The following is a 20,349-nucleotide window of genomic DNA, read 5'->3' as shown; positions in this document are numbered from 1 at the left end:
CATCTAAAGGGATGCAGACCCTGCCACTTTCTTCTTTGGAGCCCTGCAAGTGCGGTAGCTGATTGAGGATTATAAAATCACTCACATTTGTATTCATTTCACACTCGGACACAGGCAAACAAACAGCTATTTCTTCAGAACCACAAAAGGTAGGAATCTGCAATAGAGTTTGTTGAAATCCCTGCAATGTACAGAGATCACCTCGAGGGGAATGCTTTTCTCTTAACAAAAGTGGAGTTACCCTTTAAATGTATTTTATTCATGTTATTTTCCTAAACAATCCTCCCTTGTGCAGACATCTAACAGCCCGGAGACTACTGCAGGGTGCCACCATCTTGGATGTGATGTCATCAGTCGCAGACTCACAGCTGTCGCTCCAGTGTCACCCTACTACAGGGGTCTCCAAACTCTTCAGTATGAGGACCACATTGTGTATTTTACAAATATTCACAGGCCAATAAATTACTCATCAGTGTCCCCACTTACATAAAGAGTCTCCATTGGAATCCCCCCTTACATCAAGGGGACTTGCAAGGGGGGACTCTGGTCGGGTCCCTGATGTAAGGGGGACTCAAATAGGGACAATGATGTGAGGGACTTTAGGTTCTCTTTTAGAGTCTCCCCTTATGGTGATTTTGCCACTGATGAGGACTCTGATAGAGACCATGATGTAAGGGGGAGGACTCTGCTAGGGACCCTGATGTAAGGGGGGGGGGGGACTCCGCTAGGGATCCTGATTTAAGGGGAGGATTCTGATAGGGACCCCGATGTAAGGGCAGGATTCTGACAGGGACCCTGATGTAAGGGAAGGATTCTGATAGGGACCCTGATGTAAGGAGAGGATTCTGATAGGGACCCTGATGTAAGGAGAGGATTCTGATAGGGACCCTGATGTAAGGGGGGGATTTTGATAGGGACCTGATGTAAGGAGAGGATTCTGATAGGGACCCCGATGTAAGGGCAGGATTCTGACAGGGACCCTGATGTAAGGGGAGGATTCTGATAGGGACCCCGATGTAAGGGCAGGATTCTGACAGGGACCCTGATGTAAGGGAAGGATTCTGATAGGGACCCTGATGTAAGGAGAGGATTCTGATAGGGACCCTGATGTAAGGAGAGGATTCTGATAGGGACCCTGATGTAAGGGGAGGATTCTGCTTGGGACCCTGATGTAAGGGGGGGATTTTGATAGGGACCTGATGTAAGGAGAGGATTCTGATAGGGACCCTGATGTAAGGGGAGGATTCTGATGGGGACCCTGATGTAAGGGGAGGATTCTGATAGGGACCCTGATGTAAGGGGAGGAGTCTGATAGGGACCTTGATGTAAGGGGAGGATTCTGATAGGGACCCTGATGTAAGGGGAGGATTCTGATAGGGACCCTGATGTAAGGGGAGGATTCTGATAGGGACCCTGATGTAAGGGGAGGAGTCTGATAGGGACCCTGATGTAAGGGGAGGATTCTGATGGGGACCCTGATGTAAGGGGAGGATTCTGATGGGGACCCTGATGTAAGGGGAGGATTCTGATAGGGACCCTGATGTAAGGGGAGGATTCTGATAGGGACCCTGATATAAGGGGAGGATTCTGATAGGGACCCTGATGTAAGGGGAGGATTCTGATAGGGACCCTGATGTAAGGGGAGGATTCTGATAGGGACCCTGATGTAAGGGGAGGATTCTGATGGGCACCCTGATGTAAGGGGGAACTCTGCTAGGGACCCTGATGTAAGGGGAAACTCTGCTAGGGACCCTGATGTAAGGAGACACTCTGCTAGGGACCCTGATGTAAGGGTGGACTCTGATGTGGAACCCACTCAAGTCAATGGGCTCTCCTGCCGAACGCTTGGCGCAGTGCATTGCTCAGGTGTGAATGCAGTTTTAATATCTGTCATCTTCATTTCTGAATCCTATTTTAATATCAATCTCTGCCTGCCGCTCCAGTTTGGCTGATTTCCCTCCAGAATGCAGACGGATCCTGGAACCTGACCCCGAGATTCTCTACTATACTGGGAGTATCTGAGAGCAGCATAAAGGCCGGCACCCCGGACCAGGTACCCAGGATAAGTACCCAGGATAAGTACCCAGGATAAGTACCCAGAATAAGTATCCAGAATATGTACCCAGGATAAGCACCCAGGATACGTACCCAGGATAAGCACCCAGGATAAGCACCCAGGATAAGCACCCAGGATAAGCACCCAGGATAAGCACCCAGGATAAGCACCCAGGATAAGTACCCAGGATAAGTACCCAGGATAAGTACCCAGGATAAGTAATGGAGAGATGGAACAAGAAAAAGATACAAAGTGACCAAAGTGATGACTCATTTTCACATCCTGCCATCTACTGGCAGAACCGATTCATTACAATATCCGTTAATAAATTGAACAGATTGCTGCTAGGTCAGATCTGTACCATCTATGAAGAAATCAGTGACAGTTGGGCGGCTGCACAGACCTGCACAGACCTTCAAGCATTCATCTCTGTATAGGCCTGCATGGATCTCCAGACAGACTGTGTTCTGATCCATGCATTGGTCCCGCGTGGATGTAGGAATGTGCTTGGAGGTCCCTACAGGTCCACGCAGCTATGCACCTGTCATTCAGGGGTGGACTGACAACTCATGGGGCCCCCGGGCAATAGGAAATCATGGGGCCCTTGTGTCCTTGCCCACACTCAAACCACACCCAAAAAAGCCTATGAAAGGTACCAGGGGCATCTCATGCAGCCCCCTACTGACCCCGGGCCCTCTGGCAGTGCCCGAGTTTCCAAATGGTCAGTCCGCCCTGCTGTCATTCATATGAACAGGCTGCCTGCCTATGGCTGCACGGAACACCCTACAGCCTTTCATACGGATGTATTGGTATGCTCATGTGAATTCTTCCTCTGATTTCACTGCACACTGTGAGCTTCTCACAATGTGCATTAGAAGCTGCAGCACCGGATCCCGCCTCATTTACTGGCTGGAGGATGTCCAGTACAGGGGCGGACTGACAACTCATGGGGCTCCCGGGCAATAGGGGATCATGGGGCCCCTGCGTCCTTGCCCACACTCAAACCACACCCATAAAAAGCCTATGAAAGGTACCAGGGGCATCTCATGCTGCCCCCTACTGACCCCAGGCCCACGGGCAGTGCCCAAGTTCCCAAATGGTTAGTCCGCCCCTGGTCCAGTATCATCTAGCCCTTTACACCCATGTCTTACTGTCCTTGATGCGCCTCTTTCATTCATTAAATTTTGGCTCTTTCAATCATAGAGGCTCAGCATCACATGTGAGCAATACCTAGGGTGGTGGGTCCTGGAACGCCCACTCCTCCAGACACTGACAACCACCTATCAGGACATTTTAACATTTGCATAACTCTTCCCAATGGCCAGCCAACTGCTTGCATCAGGACAGAGAAGAGTACTAAGGCAGGGTGCTGTGATTTTTTCAGGAAGCTATGTACAGCACCCTCCCACCAGCCATGATCTGCCTGCATTACATAGCGAAGAACACAGACCCAGTGATGACATTATTGGATCTTAAAAAAAAAAGCATGTTATGAAGACAGAAAGTTTGTTGTTTTTTTTTATTTTTAATGTCATTAGCATGTTGATGAGGGGAGGGTGAGGAACCCGGGAAAGCAAAATATATGCAGATTGAACTTCATCTTTAAGAACTGAGAACTGTACGGATACAGTGAAGGAAATGCCTATTTGATCCCCGGCTGATTTTGAATGTTTGCCCCTCACAAAGAAATGATCGGTCTAACAATGGAATGTTCGGTGTAACACTGAGAGACAGAATACAACAACAAATTCAGCAGAAATGTGTCTAACAAATGATGACTGATCTGCATGTTCATGAGGGAAATAAGGATTTGATCCCCTATCATTCAGCAGGATTTCTGGCTCCCAGGTATCTCTCATACAGGTAACAAGCTGAGATTAGAAGCAGTCTCTTAAAGGGAGTGCTTCTTATCTCATTCTGTTATCTGTATAAAAGACACCTGTCCACAGGAGCCATCAAACCATCAGATTCCAAACTCTCCACCATGGCAAAGACCAAAGAGCTGTCCAAGGATGTCAGGGACAAGATGGTAGACCTACACAAGGCTGGACTGGGCTACCAAACTATGGCCAAGCAGCTTGGTGAGAAGGTGACAACAGTTGGTGCAATCATTCACAAATGGAAGAAAAACAAAACAAGTGTCAGTCTTCCTAGGTCTGGTGCACCATGCAAGATCTCACCTCGTGGAGTGTCAATGATCATGAGAACAGTGAGGAATCATCCCAGAACTACACGTGAGGATCTTGTCAATGATCTCCAGGCAGCTGGGACCACAGTCACCAAGAAAACAATTGGTAACACATTACGCCGACAAGGACTGAAATCCTGCAGTGCCCGCAAGGTCCCTCTGCTCAAGAAAGCACATGTCCAGGCCCGTCTGAAGTTTGCCACTGAACATCTGAATGATGCAGAGGAGGACTGGTGGGAAGTGTTGTGGTCAGAGGAGACCAAAATCGAGCTCTTTGACATCAACTCAACTCGCCGTGTTTGGAGGAGGAAGAATGCTGCCTATGGCCCCAAGAACACCATCCCAACTGTGAAACATGGTGGTGGAAACATTCTGCTTTGGGGGTGTTTTTCTGCTAAGGGGACAGGACAACTGCACCGCATCAAAGGGACGATGGACGGGGCAATGTACCATCAAATCTTGGGCGAGAACCTTCTTCCCTCAGCCAGGGCATTGAAAATGGGTGGTGGATGGGTGTTCCAGCATGACAATGACCCAAAACACGCGGCCAAGGCAACAAAGGAGTGGCTCAAGAAGAAGCACATTAAGGTCTTGGAGTGGCCTAGCCAGTCTCCAGACCTTCATCCAATTGAAAATCTGTGGAGGGAGCTAAAAGTTTGAGTTGCCAAACGTCAGCCACCAAACCTTAATGACTTGGAGAGGATCTGCCAAGAGGAGTGGGCCAAAATCCCTCCTGACATGTGTGCGAACCTGGGGGCCAACTCCAGGAAATGTCTGACCTCTGATTGCCAACAAGGGATTTGACACCAAGTACTAAGTCATGTTTTGTGAAGGGGATCAAATCCTTATTTCCCTCATGAACATGCAGATCAGTCATCATTTGTTAGACGCATTTCTGCTGAATTTGTTGTTGTATTCTGTCTCTCAGTGTCACAATACACCGAACATTCGATTTTTAGACCGATCATTTCTTTGGGAGTGGGAAACATTCAAAATCAGCCGGGGAGCAAATATGCATTTCCTTCACTGTACTTCTTATTCTTCCCTCCTCTGCAGAACGTGGAGGTGTCGGTGTGGGTGACGGTCCTGGCGGTGATCTGGCTTCACAGCAGCTGTCTGGATCAGAGAGCAGAGTGGGAGCTGCTGGTGGAGAAGGCTGTCTCCTGGGTCAGGGCCAAAGCAGGTAAGTCCTGAGAAATGGTGGGCCGAAGGTCAGGATGAGGTGTCTGGAGAAATGCCGGCCCTTCATTTGTCTTCACAGAGAATCCAAGCTATTGTGATTCCTAAATTGTGTGATTCTCTTCCAACTGGTCTACGAAACATCCTTATATTCAGCTCAGTTAAAAAATGCTGTTCTCTGCTTTGCTGAACCCCTTGGTGCTGGCGCCTGCCGGCCCTTTAAGGGGTTTCAGATGCCTGGAGGTGGGACGGTGTTCAAGATCATATGGCAGTGGCTAAGTGGCTAATCACTTCCAACTGCCAGTACTCGGGTCATTGGTTCAAATCCCAGCCATGCCACCACCTGCCTGGAGTTTGCATGTTCTCCCTGTGGGTTTCCTCCGGGTACTCCGGTTTCCTCCCACACTCCAAAGACATGCTGGTAGGTTAATTGGCTCCTGTATAAATTGTCCCTAGTATGTGTATGTATGAATGTGAGTTAGGGACCTTAGATTGTACGCCCCTTGAGGGTTAGGGACTGATGTGAATGTACAATATATATGTAAAGCGCTGCGTAAATTGACGGCGCTATAGAAGTACCTGAAATAAATAATATGACCACTCTCATTGGCTGTCACAGTGGTCACATGATCAGAAAGCTCCCATTTGCAATTAGCAATCAGGAGCTTTCCGTTAGCCACAGGTAATTGTGCCATCACTGTCGGCCCATCTTTTAGGTACATGAACATGCCTAGCCGCCAAGAGGCCGCATATTTGCGTTCGTTCGGCAACAAGGAGTTAAGGGGTTTCAGATGCCGGGAGTCCGGGGCGGGGTTTAAAATCATGTGACCGCTGTGATTTGCGGTCACAGCGGTCACATCATGGGAAAGCTCCGAATTGCAAATAGTGATAGGAAGCTTTCCGTTAACCGTCGGTAACTGTGCCGGAAGTGCGCGGGGTGCGCACACACTCGGTACAGCTGTGCTCACATTATGGTACACATGTATGCGGCTTCTCGGCATTGCAGTCCACCCCTCATATATGTGTACTGTCCGCACCAAGGAGTTGAGGCCCCATTCACACTTTGCGATTTGGAAATGCAGGGAAAAATCGCCCTCGATTCTCTTCAGACTCCTGTCAAGGGCTGCAAAATGCACAAAACGCGTTTGGGTGCCATTCTCCTTCAATAGCACCCCAAACACAATGCGATTTAGACGTGATTGCGATGCGATGCTGGCCACTGCGGCAAACCACACCTGAAATGGAGCTTCTTTTTGGGCGACAAACACGTATAGGGCAGCCCATTTAAGTGAAGCTGGCCCTATCCCATATGGAAGAAAAAATATATTTGAAACATATTTTAAAAATATTCTTCCCAAATATATTGCCACATATTTGAAATGCTACAATTTTGGCCGTATTCAATATATATATATATATGTTGAAATGCATTTTTATTACAAAATATATGAAAAATATTTTTAAAAATACATTTCAAATATACTGTATGTCTTTAAAAATACAAATCTACATTTTTGGAATGCATTTACAAATATATGTAAAAATGACTTTTTTATATGTTAAAAAAAAAATCTGAAGAATATATTTAAAAAATATATTTTTAAAAATTTTTAAATATTTTTTTTCATATATTCTTCAGATTTTTTTAAACATATAAAAAATTTATTTTAACATATATTTGTAAATGCATTAAAAAAAATGTAGATTTGTATTTTTAAAGACATATAGTTTTAAAAATACATTTCAAATATACTGTATTTCAAATATATTTTGAAATAAAAACGCACTTCAACATGCATGTGTGTATGTGTATATATATATATATATATATATTTATTTATTTATTTATTGAAAAATATTGAATATGGCCAAAATTTAAGCATATCAAATATATGGCAATATATTTGGGAAGAGCATTTTTATAATATATTTCAAATATATTTTTCTTCCATGTGGGATGCAACATGCAGAGTCACATGACAATCACGCTGTGTAAATCACGTAGCAGGATATGTGAATGAGTCCTAAATTGTAGGGCTTAGCAAAACATTATTTTTCAGTTTTGGTTGGAGCAGCCCAGTCGTTTTATTTTTTTTTTCCTGTCTGTGTTTTGCTGAGAAGACTTCCTGTGCAGGAGATCTCCCCAAAGTGAGTTGTCACTCACACTTGTCCCCATTGGAAGATTTTCCCTCTATTCCTGTTCTGGTGACAACTGTAAAACCTTCCATCTCTCTTCACTTTCTACTCCAATTTACTCAGTGCCTGAAGAAGTGCCAGTTCTTCCACGCTCAATGCAAAACTAAGAAAAGAAAAAGTTTAAAGTGTATTTCCACCTTTGTGCTCAAATTGTACCTACAGACTGTGTTTATGTGTTCTTATTCACACAGCATACCTAAAGATATATTTCTTTCTAATATTTATTTTCTTCTTGGTGGATTCTTTGGAGCAGGTTTACAGATGGGGCACTATAGGCAGCTTCTATTGCTTTGAATAGAAGGCAAAGGGAAAAGAGGAAACAAACTCAGAGACAGTTTTTAACAATGCCCCACCCAAGTCTCAGATCTTCAGTCCTTCGCTGTGTCAGGCAGTGTCGAGTTTACAAGTAATAATGAAATCTGCCAGCACAGTGTAAGGAGGGTTAATTATGGCAAACACAACTCCCCACTCCTCTCCTTAACAGTACATACTGTCAGGGATTTTTGTTCTCAGGGAGTAGGTGCAGGAACTCCCCCCTTCTAAATCATTCTTTGTCCCTGCCTCCTACTTACCTCAGAGCACTGTTCCTCGGTTACACCCTCTACCCACCTCTGAGGATTGTCCCTTGGTTCCACCACCTTCCCACCTCTGAGCACCATTACTTGGTTCCACTCCCTACCCACCTCTGAGCACCTTCCCTTGTTTTGACCCCCTACCTACCTCTGAGCACCATACCTTGGTTCCACCCCCTACCCACCTCTGAGCACCATACCTTGGTTCCACCCCCTACCCCCCGCTGAGTACCATCCCTATGTTCCATCCCCCTCTGAGCACCGTCCCATGGTTACACCATCTACCCACCTCTGAGTATTGTCCCTTGGTTCCACCCCCTCCCCACCTCTGAGCATCGTCCCTTGGTTCCACCCCCTCCCCACCTCTGAGCATCGTCCCTTGGTTCCATCTCCTCCCCACCTCTGAGCACCATCCCTTGGTTCCATCTCCTCCCCACCTCTGAGCACCATCCCTTGGTTCCATCTCCTCCCCACCTCTGAGCACCGTCCCTTAGTTCCACACCTACCCACCTCTGAGCACCGTCCCTTGGTTCCACCCCCTACCCACCTCTTAGCACCTTCCCTTGTTTCCACCCCCTACCTACCTCTGAGCACCATACCTTGGTTCCACCCCCTACACCCGCTGAGTACCATCCCTATGTTCCATCCCCCTCTGAGCACCGTCCCTTGGTTTCACCCCCTACCCACCTCTGAGCATCGTCCCTTGATTCCAACTCCTACCCATCTCTGAGCAGTGTCCCTTGGTTCTAACTGCTACTTACCTCCCAGTATCACCCCTTTTAGAGAATACAGAACCAAGTATCATTTTGTGCTACCACGTATGACACAACTGCCCACCCCTCTCCTTAACATTACATACTGTCAGGGATTTTTTTCTCAGGGAGTAGGTGCAGGAACTCCCCCCTTCTAAATCATTTTTTGTCCCTGCCCCCTACCCACCTCTGAGCACCGTCCCTTGGTTCCACCCCCTACCCACCTCTGAGCACCGTCCCTTGGTTCCATCCGCTATCCACCTCTGAGCACCATTCCTTGGTTTCACCCTCTACCCATCTCTGATCACCGTCCCTTGGTTCCGCCCTCTACCCATCTCTGATCACCGTCCCTCGGTTCCACCCTCTACCCATCTCTGATCACTGTCCCTTGGTTCCGCCCTCTACCCATCTCTGATCACCGTCCCTTGGTTCCACCCTCTACCCACCTCTGAGCATCGTCCCTTGGTTCCACCCCCTACCCACCTCTGAGCACCGTCCCTTGGTTCCACCCCCTACCCACCTCTGAGCACCGTCCCTTGGTTTCACCACCTACCCACCTCCTGAGCACCGTCCCTTGGTTCCACCCCCTACCCACCTCTGAGCACCGTCTCTTGGTTCCCCACCTACCCACCTCTGAGCACTTTCTCTTGGTTCCCCACCTACCCACCTCTGAGCGCCGTCCCTTGGTTCCACCCCCTACCCCCCGCTGAGTACCGTCCCTTGGTTCCACCCCCCTCTGAGCCCCGTCCCTTGGTTCCACCCCCTACCCACCTCTGAGCACTGTCCCTTGGTTCCACCCCCTACCCGCCTCCCAGTATCACCCATTTTAGAGAATACAGGACCAAGTATCATTTTGTGCTGCCAAGTATGACATTTATTAATAACATGGAATTTATTAATAACAAGAAAGACAGTAAAATAAATCCCCCACAGTGAGCCACAATAGACCGCACCCCAGCAACAACAGACCCTCCCACACACACAATAGACTCCCCCCAGCAACAATGGACACCCCACAACAAAATACCACCCCAGGAACAATAGACCCCCCCAGCAGCAACAACAAATCTCCCAGCAGCCAGCAACAATAGACCTCTCCCTGAACAGTATATCCCTCCCAGAAAACAAATGACTCCCCCAGCAACAATAGAAACCCATGCAACAATAGATCCCTACCAGCAAAAATAGATCCCTACCAGCAACAATAGATCCCCCAGCCGCCAGCATGAATAGACCGTCCAGCACACCCCCGCACGCCTTACCATTACATACATTCAGTGCTGGAGGTGCCGGAACTGCGTTCCCCAAAGGGACAGCAAAGTAGGATGTTTCAGTCCTGGAATGTTCAGAGAAAACTCAGGGTTAAATAAGAATACATTTTTTTTAAATGTTTCTTTTTTTACTTGTAATGTTTCTTTAGGTGACGTCTTATGCAGGTCACAGCTTGGATCTACATATGAATGAAATGGTAAATACAATGTAACAACACATTGCTACATTGTGTTACTCAATGATTATCTGCAAGTGTCATTCTACTCAGGAGCCGCTGCGTCTGACAGCCACTGCTGCTATACAGTACAAAGCAATTCCCGGCTGTCGTGACAGCCAGTAATGTCAAATATTTGCATCCAGGGAGCAACCGCAAGGGGGAGAAGAGCGGGACATAGGAGATACACCCCGGAAACGTTGTTCCCGTTTTTAGGCCGTATCTCCTATGTCTGAGGTCCTCCAGTGGATAAAGCAGGATATTGTTTTTAAAAAGTCAGTCTGAGGAAATCACTAAATACAACCAATTACTGTTTGTGATTGGAGAAGAAAAAATGAACAGACCTTTGAAATCCGCCCCATGTGTCCAACGTACAGAGACTTCATTGTTCTGTCTCTCCAATCTAAGCATTGAAAGTGTGATCTCTGTAACTTACAGATGTGATGAGATAGTGATAACTCCAATCTTAGTTGAATATCACAGGCAGTGACCCGATCCAGACGACACCTTGTAGATCTTGTGAAGTTTATTCTAGAAACTGAGAGAATCTTACAACAATGAACATCGGATTGGTCAAAAGATCATCATGTGACCTGCTTCCATAAGACATGAGGCATGAAGCTGAAAAGCATTACTGGGAACAGGGGTGGACTGACCATTTGGAAACTCGGGCACTGCCCGAGGGCCCGGGGTCAGTAGGGGGCCCTATGAGATGCCCCTGGTACCTTTTTCATAGGCTTTTTTGAGTTTGGGCAAGGGCACAGGGGCCCCATGATCCCCTATTGCCTGGGGGCCCCATGAGTTGTCAGTCCGCCCCTGACTGGGAAAAAGGGTGGGGCTATCTATACAACATGAACTAAACCAGAGGAAAGGGAGGAGCAGAGACAAAATACAAAGAACACTTAAAGGCATATGACAGTCATGTGAAATATGACAATCACAGTCAGTGCTTTTCTGAATCTAATAAAATAGAATCAGTGAGCGCTTTTAAAACTAGCAGCTATAGCACATACAGGTAACCAGGGGCGGACTGACAACTCATGGGGCCCCCGGGCAATGGGGGATCATGGGGCCCATGTGTCCTTGCCCACACTCAAAGCACACCCAAAAATGCCTATAAAGGTACCAGGGGCATTTCATGGGGCCCCCTACTGACCCTGGGCCCTCGGGCAGTGCCCGAGTGCTCGAATGGTCAGTCCGCCCCTGCAGGTAACCAAGTAAAAACCTCATAAAGACTAACCATAATAAAGTGCAGCGCTAAAATGATTAATAAATAAAATATTCCAAATAAATAAATGATGTGACAGTTCGTGGTAAAGTGCTTGATACAGGGGTTGATGGTGACTGCAAACTTCAGTGGTGTGCCAAGAAATTATAGTAAAAATACGCACTCACCAGATGCGTATTTTAAATACGCATGTAAAGTGATAAAACCAGAGGTCTTCCTCTCAGGATGGGATGGATGGGGTGTGCCGTTTACGGACTATCCTCCCTCTGGGTGGTACACAGCTTTACAGGTGTCTCCCTTGGTGGGTGTAGATAGGATCCAGCCAGAGGCCTCCTTAATGGATGGATGGACACTTGTCAGATTTGGTTTTATCACTTTACATGCGTATTTAAAATACGCATCTGGTGAGTGCGTATTTTTATTATACTTTCTTGGCACACCACTGAAGTTTGAAGTCACCATCAACCCCTGTATCAAGCACTTTACCACAAACTGTCACATCATTTATTTATTTGGAATATTTTATTTATTAATCATTTTAGCGCTGCACTTTATTATTGTTAATCTTTTCTGAATCTGCACAGATCTCATGAGTCGGATTGTTCCTTTAACTGCCTGCTAGATGGCGCCTGGAATACATAAGTGACATTGATGTGTCCTTAGGTTCTTCTCTGGGTGGGCTGGTCCGAGCCGGAAATGAGCTGCTGAGATCCTCGGTGGAACCCAAAGTGTTCGGACTGTGAGAGGAGAGGAGTCTGGAGGATCCAAGGTGTTGGAAGGCTTTTTGTTCTGGATTTCGGAATCTTCCTGCACTGCGAGATGTCACTGCGCCTTCCCCACGTTTGTACTGCGCTCCTCTATATGTGAGCCGTACCAGTGTTACCTGTGTTGAGTTTACTCACTGGGATATGAAAAATGTCTATTTTTTGTTGTTTGCTGTCACATTATTTTTATATATCAAAGAGCAGAATTTTATTGTTATATTTACAGGGCAAACGCACTCGGCAGTTCCCATGTGCAGCATCACATACCAAAAAGTGACTCCGCCCTATTATTGCACTCATAGAAGCCCGGCCGCACCCTATTTCCTACGATCTCCCCGATAATGTAGATGTAATACATTTTTTTTCCAATTAAAATATTATAATTTTTGTCATCCTTGGTGTTAGCTCAGTGCTGCTGATCTCCCACAGCCTCTTTGCAGCCACTTCCTGCCTACTTGCATTCTTGTGATGGCTGCATGGCATTTCTCACGGGTTTTCTGTTGGTGACAACAGTGAACCGTGCCTGGGTACTGTGTAAAAAGGAGCTCTTTACCAGGGTTCAATGATGTCCCAGTCGATGATGTCATATGGGGGCGGGGTCACCCAGTGACCTCATTGGGCAGCCCCACCCCTTAGTTTATTGAGCAGTGGAGCTGTCATTTGGTGGAAGCCAAGCGTTGGTGCTTTTTTTTTTTTTTTTTTTTTTTTTGCGGGCGTTTGTCTTGATTGAAGTTGGATCTACTTTGGGGGATCTTTTTTGGGGGGTTATAAAGGACTTTTCAAAAACTGTTTATTCCTTTTTTTTAAACTTTTGGATACTTTTTTTTTTGGTGAACGAGTAATAGTCCTTTCTTTTTTTTCGGGTCGGCGGCATTCATCATGATTGACATTGGATCTACTTTGGGGGGGACAATTTTTTTTTTTCGTAATAAAGGATCTGTTGTGTTTTAAGATGAATGAGTTGGGATATGGGCTGTGTACCCCCTACTCATTCACATGGGAAGGGTCGGGATTTTTGTGGGGGTTGCATAAAGAACCTATCAAAAACTTTTTTATTCCTTTTTTTTTAAACTTTGGACTTTTCTTTTTTTGGTGAACGAGTAATAGTCCTTTTTTTTTTTTTTTTCAAGTCAGCGGCCGGCGTTCATCATGATTGACATTGGGTCTAATTTTGGGGGACAATTTTTTTTTTTAATAAAGAATCTGTTGCTGTGGTTGTTTTTGATGAGTAGGGATATGGGCTATGTACCCCTACTCATTCACATGGGAAGGGTCGGGATCTGGGGGGGTTGCATAAAGGACTTGTCAAAAACTGTTTATTATGCATTTTTTTAACTTTGGGCATTTTTTTTTTTGGTGAACAAGTAATAGTCTTTTTTTTTTTTTTTTGGGTTGGTGGCCGGCGTTTATCATGACCAGGGACGGACTGACCATTCGAGCACTCCAGCACTGCCCGAGGGCCCAGGGTCAGTACCTTTTTTATAGTTTTTTTTGAGTGTGGGCAAGGACACAGGGGCCCCATGATCCCCTATTGCCCGGGGGCCCCATGAGTTGTCAGTCCACCTCTGATCATGACTGACATTGGATCTAATTTTGGGGGACATTTTTTTTTTTGTTTTTTTTTTTAATAAGGGACCTGTTGCTGTGTTTTTTTGATGAATTAGTAGGGATATGAGCTATGTACCCCTACTCATTCACATGGGAAGGGTTGGGATTTGGGGGGGCGGGTGTTGCATAAAGGACTTGTCAAAAACTGTTTATGCATTTTCTTAAACTTTGGACTTTTTTTTTTTGGTGAATGAGTAATAGTCCTTTCTTTTTTTCGGGTCAGCGGCTGCCATTCATCATGATTGACATTACATCTACTTTGGGGGGACAATGCTTTTTTTCTTTAATAAAGGATCTGTTGCTGTGTTTTTTTGATGAATGAGTAGGGATATGGGCTATGTTCCCCTAACTCATTCACATGGGAAGTGTTGGGATCTGGGTGGCTCCTTGTGAAAGGGGACCTCCAGATTCTGATAAGTCGCACCCATAATCACCAGGGCAGGGTTTTAGAGAAGAGACCCTTGTCCTCATCAACATGGGAACAAGCACACCCCCCATGTTGACAGCATGTGGCCTGGTATGGTTCGGGGGAGGCACTTGTTCACCCCCCCCCCCCTTTCCTTGCCTGACAGGCTGCATGCTCGGAAAAGGGTTTTGTATTGATTTTAGGGGGACGCCACACGTATTTTTTTTTCAAATTTTGTGTTGAGTTACTCTCACAATCCATACCAAATCCAAAGGGCCTGGTGTGGATTGGAGAGGGGACCCCCACGATGTTTTTTTTTTTTTTTATTGTAATGCGGGCAATTCTTTAGTTTACATTCTGCTGTCAGTAAGGAATCCTGCTCACCGGCAGCCTCCCGATCCTTATCAACTAGCTGTTTACTGGTTGTTAAGGACACCAGCATTAAAATAGCAGTGGTCATGTGATATTTTAGTAGCGTTTTTAGTGAATTGCAAACAAATTTTTGAAAACTGCCCCAAACTACATCACCCATCTTGTCCCCAAATATCACCCAAACCGTCCTCTCCGCTCTTCCCACGACTTCTAGCTCCCTTGTCTCCTCCTCCCATGCTCGTCTCCAGGACTTCTCCAGAGCCTCCCCCATCCTCTGGAGCTCTCTACACCAATCTACCCGACTATCACCTACTCTGCCCACTTTTAGGCGATCTCTGAAAACCTGTCTTCTTCTCTGCCCTCAGCTAATAACCAAATCTTCTATATCTCCCATCAGTTCATCCCCCCCACAGTTATTACCTTTTATACCACCTATTAGATTGTAATCTCCCAGGATCAGGGCCCTCCTAACACTCTTGTATTGAACTGTATCGTCTCCCTTTATATTGTAAACTGCTGAACAAACTGTTGTCTCTATATAAACCCTGTATAATAATACAAATAATAAAAATACTTATTACTTCGGATCTTGAATGAGGCCTACTGTGCAATAAAGATTGTGTGATAATCTCTCATGTGTCAGTGTTCTGGAATATTATGAAAACAGAATATTTATAAATATATAACAAATATATGCAGTCAGGAATGTGACCTATAGACCCCAGTCACCATGTCACCCCCGTCACCATGTCACCCCAGTCACCATGTCACCCCAGTCACCATGTCACCCCAGTCACCATGTCACCCCAGTCATCATGTCACCCCAGTCACCATGTCACCCCAGTCATCATGTCACCCCAGTCACCATGTCACCCCAGTCATCATGTCACCCCAGTCACCATGTCAGTGTGTTTGTTCCTACAATACTAGGGTATTTATCATGTGTTACTCCAATGCATCTGCTGCCACCTAGTGGAGAAAATATATAATAATAATCATAACAGTTACAGTGACCCCCGCTTCATATCCGTGCAGCCGCACCACCCGCACAGAGAATTGCGGGCGGGTGCCATTAGTTGTAATGGTACGCAGCCCGCACTGGGAAACGCAACCGTACTGGGAACCTCGGCTGCATTTTCAAAAGAAGTGCAGGGACTTCTTCCCTGCGTGTCATGGAGCACGGGAGTCCATTCAAATGAATGGGCTCTCGTGCCTGAGCAAAACGCGGCCCGCACGGCTGCATAGATGTGAACCGGGGGTAATAGACAATTAGCCCGGGTTCACACTGATTTTTTGGGTCTGCACTAGAATCGGATCGCATGGGTATTCACACCTATGCGATCCGATTCTGCACATCGCACTGCGTTGTGCGGACTGATTTCGGGGTGTTGTTAACTTAACATACACACCCGCAGCGGTTCGCATGAATGGGGTGCGATTCCGTTGCGGTGTGGAATTCTCACAGAAAATGCTGCGAATTCCGTGCCGCAACAGAATCGCACCCCGTTCATGCGAACCGCTGCGGGTGTGTATGTTAAGTTAACAACACCCCGAAATCAGTGCGCACACCGCAGTGTAATGTGCAGAATCGGATTGCATGTGTGTGTTGATACCCATGCGATCCGATTCTAGTGCGGACCCAAAAAAAAGGTCCTGCACCTTTTTGGTGCGGGTGCGGTGCGATTTGAGCCATACAAAATGTACGGCTCCGATCGCACTGCACACAAATCGCATGTGATTCGCACAGTAATGCGGCGCGGTTCCTGTGCGAATCACATGCGATGTACTGCACCGCATTAGTGTGAACCCGGCCTTAACAATGGAAAGCAAAACCAAAAATAAAGAAACACAGATGAGTGTGATTATGGCTGCTGCAGTCTTCAAAATGTGTCTAACTTCCACGTTAGTGAGCCCTATAGCTGTGTATATAGACTGCGCTACCAAAAATGTGAACCAAAATGACTTCAAGTGTTACTAAACCCCCAACAGTACAATCAGTCGGGAGATGCAGTAAAGCGTGCTTGTTATACTCACTGTGGAGCCTAAGGGGTTAATCCTTGTGTAAAAAGGCTGTTTGATCCTGTCTTCTCTGATCCTCTTCTTATTCTACTGTCCCCCTCTTATCTCCTGATAAGACCTATCGTGTGGCGACACATGCTCAGTTTGGTGTGTATTGCTGGAGAGTTTTACTTTTTTCTTGGGAGAGTGCATGTGACCAGCACAGGGCCAATCAGCACAGTCCAGACAGAGGTGAGGGGTTGTGCATCCTCCTAGAGCAGAAAGAAAACCCCTCCTACAAGCTTTAACCAGTGCTCTGCTGGACACTGATAGAAGTCACAGATGTATCAGTAAGTCCCATTCAAATAATAGTTGCTTGAAAACCAAAAGATAGGCGGACAGGTGCTGGTGCCATTAGTAACAGAAAAAAACAAGTGATCACTTCCAGGTGCTCCTAGTGACCCCACATGGATTTACACTCACCACCAGGGGCCCCCCGGGCAAAAGGGGATCATGGGGCCCCTGTGTCCTTGCCCAAACTCAAAAAAGCCTATGAAAAAGGTACCAGGGGCATCTCATGGGGCCCTCTACTGACCCTCGGGCAGTGCCTGAGTTTCCAAATGGTCAGTCCGCCCCTGCTCACCACAATGGATGGACCTTCTGTTACTAGATAGGTCTCACTGCGCTTTTTTTGGTTGGACCCACTGAGTGTCTTGTCACCAACTTGACCATTCACATGTACCAGGAATGCGATGCCTTCCCAAGCAATACTTTATCTATATTCCCCTCATCACATGCCTGATGAAGGGGTCCTGCGTGGCTCCGAAATGTTGAATGTTCTTTTGTGATGTGATTTTTTTTTTGCAATAAAAACCTTTTTTGGAGCATATTGAAGATCCATGGTGTGCTGGCAAATATGTACGTTTGTCTTTCCATGCAATACACCGCCACTCGGGAAAAGGTTCATTGTGCAAAGCAGCCAATTTTATTAAATCATATAAACCTGACAATTACACCGCACTCACATGTACACTATATTGTCATACGTATTGGGCCGCCGGCCTTTCCACACATGACCTTTAATGACCCCCCCCCAAGTCTTAGTCTGTAGGGTTCAATATTGAGTTGGCCCCGCCCTTTCCACACTCATGACCTTTAATGGCCCCCCAGTCTTAGTTCGTAGGGTTCAATAGTGAGTTGGCCCCGCCCTTTGCAGCTATAACAGCTTCAACTCTTCTGGGAAGGCCGTCCACAAGGTTTAGGAGGGTGTCTATGGGAAGGTTGGACCATTCTTCCAGAAGCACATTTGTCAGGTCAGGCACTGATGTCGGGGGAGGAGGCCTGGCTCGCAGTCTCCACTCTAATTCATCCCAAAGGTGTTCTATGGGGTTGAGGTCAGGACTCTGTGCAGGCCAGTCAAGTTCCTCCACCCCAAACTGGCTCCTCCATGTCTTTATGGACCTTGCTTTGTGCACTGGTGTGCAGTCATGTTGGAACAGGAAGGGGCCATCCCCAAACTCTTCCCTCAAAGGTGGGAGCATGAAATGGTTTAAAATGTCTTGTTATGCTGACGCTTTAAGAGTTCCCTTCACTGGAACTAGGGGGCCAAGCCCAACCCCTGAAAAACAACCCCACGCCATAATCCCCCCTCCACCAAACTTTACACTTGGCACAATGCAGTCAGGCAAGTACCGTTCTCCTGGCAACTGCCAAACCCTGACATGTCCATCAGATTGCCAGACAGAGAAGCGTGATTGGTCACTCCAGAGAACACGTCTCCTCTGCTCTAGAGTCCAGTGGCGGCGTGCTTTACACCACGGCATCGCTTTGCATTGCACTTGGTGATGGAAGGCTTGGATGCAGCTGCTCGGCCATGGAAACCCATTCCATGAAGCTCTCTACACACTATTGTTGGGCTCATCTGAAGGCCACACCAAGTTTGGAGGTCTTTAGCTATTGACTCTGCAGACAGTTGGTGACTTCTTCTGCGCACTGTGCGTTTCAGCATGCGCTGACCCCGCCCTGTCATGTGACGTGGCCTACCACTTGGTGGCTGAGTGGCTGTTGTTCCCAGTTGCTTCCACTTTGTTATAATCACACTAACAGTTCAGCGTGGAATATTTAGTAGCCAGGAAATGTCACGGATGGACTTATTGCCCAGGTGACCACCTATCACGTGACCACGCTTGGAGTCACTGAGCTCCTGAGAGCGACCCATTCTTTCACCAATGTTTGTAGAAGCCGTCTGCATGCCTAGGGGCTTGATTGTATGCACCTGTGTCCATGGAGGGGATTGGAACACCTGAATCACATGATTGGGAGGGCGGGGCCAATACTTTTGGCAATATAGTGTATGTTTGGCATATATTGGACATTTTATAAATAACTCCAAGGATTTTTTTCATGTAACACAGGCTGTATACGGGTCGAACTCCAAACTAATTTTATTTAGAAAATTGGAAATTTTGTAACCCGATGGTGCCACCATTGATTTCGAAATTCGACCAGCCAGGCTTTCAATTTCACCTCATGTTGCTACAGAAAAGAATTTTCTTAGCCAAGAATTTTCTTTTCTTTCCAGGTCACAATTCACGTTCATTTCTTTTTCGATTACATGTCTCGCATAATTCTCACATCATTGATTAGAAATTCGATAATTTTTCAAAAAATTTCCAACACACTCAATCACTCAAATTTAATGGTCGCTCGAAAATCGTCCATTGCTGCGGCAACCAAAATTTTTATGAAATTTGAACGAAAATTCTCATAAAAGATTTTCGAAAGAAAATTTCTTTCAGAATTCGACCCGTGTATGGCTAGCTTTAGCCCACCCCATCCCCACCATATATGAAAAAAAAAAGCGCTAATCTTCACTTACCCTCCCCCCGCTCCAGTACTGTCCCTGGCTTCCTCTTCAGTTCAGCGCCGGCAGTCCTCTTCAAGACAAAAAAACACTTTGGCATTCTGCCCATTTTCTGTAAGGACATCCTCAATCTGACAGCTGGTATCATTCAGCCCACCTCCTCTGAGCCCAGGTCATCCACTTGTCCCCAGCCTGTGACTGAACCTGTGAAAGGAGAAGCAGCACAGTGATGAGCTCATCTCTGCTCTCTCCTCCTGTCAGCATGCTTCCTGTCAGTACAGGAACTGATTGGCGCTTTGTACAACTCCAGCTCTGCTGTATGGAGACTGCAAGAAGCTAATACCAGGGGAAAGACCTGAGGAGTAGACAGGCTGATTAAAAAAAGGGTGTAAATTTGGGCCAAATGATTACTTCCTGCCTCTTCAGGCCAAATGTCTTCTGTTGCCCCCTTGTGTGTTTTATTTTTTATTATTATTATTGCCTTTTATACAAGCCTATGGCGTGGTGAACAAAAACAAAACTTTTGGTGAACCAAAACAGAGGGGCTTGAAGGCAGGTGCAGTTTGTCCTCCATCCAGTAGGTGGTGTTGTGCTGCTGTACTGATGGAGAGGTATCTCTTAAGGAGAATTGCTCCTTGAGAGACTCCGTAGTTGTCACAGATGTCTGATTGGATGCTGCAA

At 46.5% G+C, this 20,349-nt stretch overlaps 1 protein-coding gene across 1 annotated transcript in view; it reads left to right on the top strand.

Moving 5' to 3' along the window:
• Positions 1-15,437, top strand: part of LOC149436246 (von Willebrand factor A domain-containing protein 5A-like) — an 85,550-nt gene extending 70,113 nt beyond the window's left edge. Inside the window, exons 18-20 of the mRNA XM_089661818.1 lie at positions 1,944-2,053; positions 5,301-5,427; positions 12,321-15,437. Coding sequence (XP_089517944.1) covers positions 1,944-2,053; positions 5,301-5,427; positions 12,321-12,400 — 317 coding nt within the window. The 3' untranslated portion in view covers positions 12,401-15,437. The remainder of the gene's footprint in view (positions 1-1,943; positions 2,054-5,300; positions 5,428-12,320) is intronic.
• Positions 15,438-20,349: the final 4,912 nt, after the last annotated feature.

This window comes from Staurois parvus, unplaced genomic scaffold (genome assembly GCF_062004578.1).
Source record: "Staurois parvus isolate SC_StPar_1 unplaced genomic scaffold, SC_StPar_1.0 ptg001394l, whole genome shotgun sequence".
Lineage (NCBI taxonomy): Eukaryota > Metazoa > Chordata > Amphibia > Anura > Ranidae > Staurois > Staurois parvus.
This window is presented reverse-complemented; position numbering and strand designations above follow the sequence as displayed.